The sequence below is a fragment of the Poeciliopsis prolifica genome, unplaced genomic scaffold, assembly GCF_027474105.1.
Source record: "Poeciliopsis prolifica strain line A6 unplaced genomic scaffold, Auburn_PproV2 SCAFFOLD033, whole genome shotgun sequence".
Lineage (NCBI taxonomy): Eukaryota > Metazoa > Chordata > Actinopteri > Cyprinodontiformes > Poeciliidae > Poeciliopsis > Poeciliopsis prolifica.
The window spans coordinates 527,501-535,506 of NW_026562408.1; the positions used below are offsets into that span (position 1 = coordinate 527,501).

At 43.2% G+C, this 8,006-nt stretch overlaps 1 protein-coding gene across 1 annotated transcript in view; it reads left to right on the forward strand.

Moving 5' to 3' along the window:
- LOC129373537 (core histone macro-H2A.1-like) overlaps window positions 1-7,653 on the forward strand; it is a 20,433-nt gene extending 12,780 nt beyond the window's left edge. Inside the window, 3 exon segments of the mRNA XM_055051526.1 lie at window positions 1,903-1,992; window positions 5,556-5,730; window positions 6,222-7,653. Of these exon segments, the coding sequence (XP_054907501.1) occupies window positions 1,903-1,992; window positions 5,556-5,730; window positions 6,222-6,387 (431 nt within the window). The 3' untranslated portion in view covers window positions 6,388-7,653.
- The last annotated feature ends 353 nt before the right edge of the window (window positions 7,654-8,006 follow it).

Below are 8,006 nucleotides of genomic sequence, written 5' to 3' on the forward strand. Positions count from 1 at the left end.
CACCGACCAACTCGGCCCTGTATTCAGGTGGTGAAGTAGGTAAAGGAAACCAACCGACTGTCTGCTGCTGCTGCTCATCCGGACGCTCGCTGCTGCAGTCAGTGGACCAGCAGCTGCTGCGGTCAGCGGACCAGCAGCTGCTGCGGTCAGCGGACCAGCAGCTGCTGCGGTCAGCGGACCAGCAGCTGCTGCGGTCAGCGGACCAGCAGCTGCTGCGGTCAGCGGACCAGCAGCTGCTGCAGTCAGTGGACCAGCAGCTGCTGCGGTCAGTGGACCAGCAGCTGCTGCAGTCAGTGGACCAGCAGCTGCTGCGGTCAGTGGACCAGCAGCTGCTGCAGCAGCTGCAGCAGCTTTTAGCTCGGGCTCATGGCTTCCAGTGGAGGCGGATTTTCACTGGATCATTTTTACAGTCAATAATTTTTATGTTCTGAATCGCTACCGAAAATCTGAGTTATTATTATTAAGTTATTGTAGTAATCTATCAGTTATTCTCATCATAACGTTTACATTTAGTTCATTTTGTGCTGCTTCTAAAAACAATAGCCATGTTTTATCTGGGAAATGAGCGTTTTCAAAAACCTCCAGATTGTAACGTCACCAAGCACAGGAACCGTCACCTAGCAACCCAGGTCACTATCGTAAACAGGAAGTTGTTCTTCAAAACTCACCTGGTTAAACAGATGAAATGAAAACGTCGCCCCAGCTGAGCTCCCGTCGTTCAGGATCATTGGGATTATTGTTTACTCTGATCCGACTGGATCCTCCTCAATCTGATCTCATAAAACTTCAACAGTTTTATCTACAAATGAGTCAAAACAATAAATATCTGAGGAAATTCAGGTTTTATTTGATCATATTCATCATCATGCTGCAGCTGCTGCTGCTGCTGCTTGTTCCCCTGCAGCATCGACGTCCTGAGCTGTCTCACCTCTTATGACCTTTGACCTCTGACCAGGCTGCCAGTAGGCAGACCCCCACAGCGTCTCATGAACAGTTTTAGTTTCTCTGCAGATTCAGAGTGTCTCCATCGCTTTGCTCCAGTCGCTGAATTCAAAGGGATTTTTTCTGACTACGTTTTATTGCAAAGATAAGATCAAACAGTTTTTAATATGTCAACTGAATTGTTAAAGCCTTGAAAAAAATATTCACATTCTTGGGTTTTATTCAGTTTGTGACGCTGAAACTTAAGTGGCTTTTATTGGGATTTTTCATGGCCGCAAACTGGGAGAAAAATCAAAGTCCATTTGTGAAGTTTTTTCTAAAAAGTGCGGCAGGAATTAGTCTTCAGGTCACCACCACAGAAATGCTCGTTTCTTGTTCTGATTGGGTTAATATTCAGGCTTTGACTGGACCGTTCTGATGGATAATACGCTTTGAGAAGCTGTCAGCCTCTCACCTGCTTCACTCATTCAGGATAAACTGGAAACAAACATCAAGAAGGAAAGATTAAAATAATAATCAACAGTTGGACTTCTACTCAAACGAATCGATTCTCTGACAATCAGCTGCATTTTATTTATAGGTATCAGAGTAATGGGGTCTAAATCAGAGCAGATCATACTGGGAGGATGTATTTTTTTGCAAAAATGAAAACAACAGATTTTTATTGATCACATAAAATCCCCAAAGCTTCCCTGGAGTTTATGATGAAAGAATTAAAACATTTTAAATTGTCTGATTTTAGTTTGACTTTCAGTAAATCTGAATCAACTCATTTAAGAAATAAAACTGGTCTTTTATTCCCAAACTCAACCTCTAACTTTGTTAAAGTGACGCTTCTGAGTTTCTGCCTCCCTCATGTCGTCCTTCCCGCCTGTCTGTCTGCATGACCTTTGACCCTCCGCCTCGCTTCCTGCCGTCTGTCTGTTCATCGAGGATTTATCGTCTGCTTTCCGCCTGCAGGTTCTGCTCTGGAGAAGAAAGGAGGGAAGGATTTCACTGAGGCGCTGCAAGAGCTGAAGAAGAAGAACGGCCCCCTGGAGGTGGCTGGAGGTAAGTGCAGCGGGTTCATTCAGCCGCTTCATTTTGACCTTTCACCTCAGAAATGTTCAAAAAACATTTCTGTCTGAAAAGTCAAAAATTAGGTAGAAAAAAATCTGAAAAAAAACAGATTTGTGAAAGTAATTTCTAAATTTCTGAGTTTAAGAACTTGAGCTAAAAAAAAAAGATTAAAAAAATAATCTCAGAAATTTACAAGAAAAACTTGGAAATTTGTGATTTTTTTACATTTTAGTTTTAGTGGAAATTTACAACATTTTTTGCTTCCAATGACCCAACAGACTGTAGACTTTAGTTCAGTTTTGCTTTTTCCAGATAAAAATAAATGAATCAGCTTTTTGTTGTTTTTCCTTTAAAAAATATATAATTTTTTCTTCTTAATGGAACAAATTAAACCCATGAATCTGAAACTGGTTAGGATTCATGGATTCAAATAAAATCTGTTACTTTTTCTGATTTTAACTTTTTTTTCTCTGAACAGAAATAATGAATAATAGAAAATATTTTCAAAATTGTTTTTTGTTTTAATCATCGGGGCCAGACTGATCCAGTCCCAGTTCTACCAGTTCAGCCCAGAAGCCCAGTCCAACCCCCAGTGTGACCTCTGACCTCTGCTCAGCCACAGATGTGCTGAGAAAGGATCAGTGAACTTCGCCTGGATGTTCAGAATAATTGATCGGCTCAGACATTTCCTGGGCTTCTTAATTATGGAAACTGAGTTATTTCAAGTTATTTTCAGGTTCCCTGTTGCGTATTCAGCCGCTCCGTGAAGTTCTGGAGAACCTCGGGCCTTTGTGAGGCTGATCCAGTGAATCGCTCTGGACTGTGTTGGAGGGAAGGCGTGTTTCTCTCCAGAGATGTCGGCTGTAGGTCCAAACTCTTTTTGGGTTCGTCTGATCCTGGCAGACGGTTTCACCTCGTTAAATCAGACGCTAATGACGGGATTTCTGCTGCCACCTCTCCTCATGGCTCCAGCAGTCCTGGCTCTCTGCTTTTCCCCATGCTGACGTACAGGAGGGAAAAGCTGCCAAAAAGTTTAAAGTCTTCCCTTTGATAGGAGGATTTGGCTCTTTTCTGGTTCCTTTTGGCAAGGCAGTAATGGACGTCTTAATGAGGACTGGCTTCAGTCCAACATCTACTTCAGAGACCAGAGGAGCCGTTTTAGGGCATCGTGCATGCAAGATCCCGCCTCCAGCTTCCTGTTGGAGGGCAAAAAGCTGCTTGCTAACAATGGCTAGCTTTGGTTTTAGCTGTCAAGTTGTCAAAATAAAGCACTAAATCTTAAACGAATGCCTGATACATTAAATAAATAAAAATGGAGTGTTTTGCTACTAATTGTAATCTAGCATTAATTGTAATGCTAGATATTACAATTAGATAAAGTTAGGAAAAAGTTTTGATTTAAAAAATAGCGAGGGAGCTATGCTAGCTTGACTATGATAACTAACATTTAGATGTGCTGCAGAATTCGGTGCATAAGTTCAGCTAAAAAATAAACACCAACTGTGATTAAATTAGCTAATCTACCGTCGCTGTGTTAGCTTAGCGACTAGCAGCAGCAGCTGATCTTCCACTTATTAATAATCACAAAATAACATCGAGCCTGAAACATAAAACTGTCTCAGACTGAAGGTTCTGCTCTGTGTGGAAATGTTTTTTTGGTGCTGAATCCTGAAACATGAAGTGATGTTGTTGTCAGTCGCTATGCCAACAACTCTGTGAATGCTAGTGATTTTTAGCTCCTCTGTTGTTCTGCGTTATTTTTCCGTTGTGGCTCACTGAACTGATTTAATAAGGTTGATTTAACGGTTCTACTGCGACAGAAATGTTTTGGCTGGAAAGGAAAAAAATCGTCTTTTCACCGCGCGGCGTCGGCCGCGTGCCGCGCGGCGTCGGCCGCGTGCCGCGCGGCGTCGGCCGCGTGCCGCGCGGCGTCGGCCGCGTGCCGCGCGGCGTCGGCCGCGTGCCGCGCGGCGTCGGCCGCGTGCCGCGCGGCGTCGGCCGCGTGCCGCGCGGCGTCGGCCGCGTGCCGCGCGGCGTCGGCCGCGTGCCGCGCGGCGTCGGCCGCGTGCCGCGCGGCGTCGGCCGCGTGCCGCGCGGCGTCGGCCGCGTGCCGCGCGGCGTCGGCCGCGTGCCGCGCGGCGTCGGCCGCGTGCTGGAAAATTCTGGATACAAACAATGATATTCTGCGGGTCTGTAGGCTCAGTGTGAAACATCTTGAACCCTAAACTGTTCTTATGCTCTAAAATGTTTTACTGTGAGGAGAGCATGTGCAGAATTATTTGTTTTCTCTTAGAATCAGTAAAATGACAGCAACTTTTACACTGTCAGTTTCTGCAGGTTTTAGAGGAAACGTGTTTTCTTTGAGCAGAGCGAAGGAGAATCGCTGCAGACCACACACTCTCAGACCTGCTGCTGGGTGAAGCGTCTCCATCTTCTCTGGGTTTTTACCATCTGGAAATAAGCTGCTGCTCGGTGCTGCCTGCAGATCCTCACACGTTCTGCTGCCTAATGAACTCTGAAGCCTCTCAGCTCTGGCTGAGCTTCACGTTTTGCAGCTGCTGGACTGATGGAGGCCTTCACTCCTCTGTTCCTCATCCTCAGATCCCTGGAGAGGAGACAGTAACGCTGTGGGCCAACCAACTTAAGCTGCTGCAGATTTCCCACTTATTTTCGTTCTAAAGAAAAGTTCTCATTTAGCGCCTAACGTCTGCAAACTGGATGAGATAATAAAGCTGATGAACAGAAACGGAGCTGAATCCCTGTAGATGTTAGAAAGTTTCAGCAAACATTTCAAAATATGATATTAATAATAAAAAATAATAATGATATTCTATTTATCTGCTATATGTAGCAGTTTATTCTACACTTAAATTTACACTAAAATCTTTAGAGGTGATTTATGCTGCTTCCTGTAGCAGGTTAGCATTGGTCTGTGGCCTAAACAAAACCTGTTCATCACATGTTTTACACTAAATCATGTAAGTTGTTCCAAGGTCTCTGTCACTTTAAATCCAAGCAAGCTGCTGCAGGCCACGCCTCCAACCCCACATTTTCACTCACACAAGAAAACGGCTGCAAACAAATGCAAAATAATACAACTGCACAGCTTTGAAGAGTATTAGTGGAGCCTCCTGCACAACCAACCAGAATACATCAAGTTAACAACAAAATGCTTGTCTTTTCCAGCAGCCATTGTACAGCGAATAAATCTGCTGATGGGCTGGCGTTGCTAGATAACAGCGTAGTGTCTGCCGATTGCGACTAGGAACATTTGGAGGAATCTGAATCGGCTCATTTTCCAGACACAACCAGAACATGAACTTGCTGCCAAACAGTAGTTGAGTAATTTTTATTATATTTTGTTTATTTAATCTGTTTTTAGAAACAGTTCAAACCCAAATAGAAAAACAAAAACATAAAAGTGTGAATTTAGCAAATCAGTTTCCCTTAAATAATCTTTTACTTTGGTGTCTTGATCCCAGTTGGAACCGCGAGTCAAACAGTATCGGCGTTTTGCTGCAGCTCTGACTTCCTGTGTCCGGTTCTCCTCTCAGCTCTTCTGACCGGAGGATTCGGTCTGCCCGCCAAGTACGTGATCCACTGCAACAGTCCAGGCTGGGGCTCCGAGAAATGCGAGGAGATGCTGGAGAAGACGGTGAAGAACTGCCTGGCGCTGGCAGACGAGAAGAAACTCAAGTCTGTGGCCTTCCCCTCCATCGGCAGCGGAAGGTAGGAACCGCGAGAGCCTGATGCTGCCCTGCGGACAGCAGCATCACTGCTGCAGGAAGCTGCATGATGCTGCATTACGTTGCATGATGCTGCAGGAAGCTGCATTATGTTGCATGATGCTGCATTATATTGCATGATGCTGCACATTGTTAGATATGAAATAATAATTTGATCAGTTTTTCTGTACATTAAAACTTATTGAGTAAAATACGCTGAAGTATTTCTTCTCTACTAGAATATAATTTTGATAACTGCCTCCTCTTGTGTCTTTATGCTTTTTGGTTAATTGGAAACAGACCTGAGATGATGAAGATAATAATTCATTATTATTATAACTGCTGGTTATGTAACATTTCCAACAGCACATTTAGCTTTAGATAAAGTCTGGCTGCCTGCTGATTAGTTTGTGTTTATTCACAGTCTTGGTTTTATTCATGTTCATTTGGTAACAATATTTCCTCTGCAGTTTTAATGTTGGGATTTTCCTGCAGGAACGGTTTTCCCAAGCAGACGGCGGCCCAGCTGATCCTCAAGGCCATCTCCAGCTACTTCGTGGCCACCATGTCTTCCACCATCAAGACGGTCTACTTCGTTCTGTTCGACAGCGAGAGCATCGGCATCTACGTCCAGGAAATGGCCAAACTGGAAACCAGTTAGAGGACTGGCCGCTCGCTCTGCTCGTCCCTCTGCTTTCTGTTTTCTGTTGGAGAGAGGAAGACGTGTGCCGAGTTAGAAATGAAGAAAATCACAAGAAGAAGAAGAAGAAGTGTAAAGGCCGGGTTTTTGCATCATGTTTGTATGTTTCCTCTATAGTTTTATTCCTTAGTTACTCGTCACCTCTGGTGTTTAACTGTAGATGTGCGCTTTTCTTTTTCTAAGATCTTTTTACTCAGACAGTGCAGCACAACATGAAACCAACAATTCCCATTTAGTGTTCAGGATATCAATCTGAATCCAGTAAAATCGGGGCGTTTGGACGATACGGGTCGGTGCATGTGAGGCAGTAAAATCGGCTCTTCCTGTTGAGTTCGGTTCACTTTAACTGTGTCGTAGTTTTGGGTTTGGAGCGTCTGTCGTACTGTAAAAAGAAAACTGAAAGCTTTGTTCCGTCTTTAGGAGACTCCAGTATCGTGTTCTAGAACCAGTTCTTGTGTTGTGTGTTGCTAATTTCACTTTTCTTGCCTTTTGTTTAGACAGGTAAGTATTTTCTCTGTGCACTGCAAAAACATAGAAGTTGTTCCAAGCAGCGTAAATTCATCTGTTTCTGGCTGAAACTGGAGGTTTTTGCAGAACGCCTTTTGTTTCTCTTCGTGTTCCTATAAGTGTTCATATAGCTAGGAGTGTTTGTGAAACATTATGGACAAATATTAAACTGTAACAAAATTTTATTTGTTTTAATTTTCCGTGATTATAAAATGGCACAAAGAGTTGGAAGAAAAAAAGTCGTGTAAGATTGTTTTGTGTGTGTGTTCCTGTTTTTGTTAAGCCATAAAAGATATTACTGCTGCAACCGCTGCTGTTGCCACCAGGGGCGCACAGTCACCACACATGGGCCTGTCAGCCATGTTTGTTTGACACCACATGGATCAGATTGGAGAGCGAAGGACAGACAGAGAGAGAGAGAGAGAGACAGAGAGAGAAAGACAGAGAGAGAAAGACAGAGAGAGAGAGACAGAGAGAGACAGACAGAGAGAGAGACAGAGAGAGAAAGACAGAGAGAGAGAGAGAGAGAGACAGACAGAGAGAGAGAGACAGACAGAGAGAGACAGACAGACAGACGGGTCATTTGGACTTTTCAGCAGCTCGACTTTCTTATGAGAAAAAAATTGTTCAAATCTTTCTAAAGAATTGCTACAGTCTGATTATATAAAAAGATTTAAAAACATCTGTATTCACTCCAATAATAAAAACCCTTTAAAAATATCAGAGAATTCGTCAAATTATTTTGTGAATTATTCTTGGAACCAGAAATTATGAACATAAACGTGTTTAAAGTTCACATGAATCCAGCAGCTTTTTATTTTCACACCAGAAGAGAAGAAACAAAATAAGTTAGACATTATAACTACAGATCTATAATACAGATCTATAACCCTAGATCTATTACTCCAGATCGTTTTTCTGAGATTTTCTCTCATCCACAATATCTGTTCAGCATCTGGATGGGGTCAAAGGTCACCAGGTGACGTCATAATGTGGAGAATGTCCAAAAGTTATAGAATAGTTAAAGTAAAAGTCAACAGTATCCAAGAAACGACGAAAATGAAAAACTGATC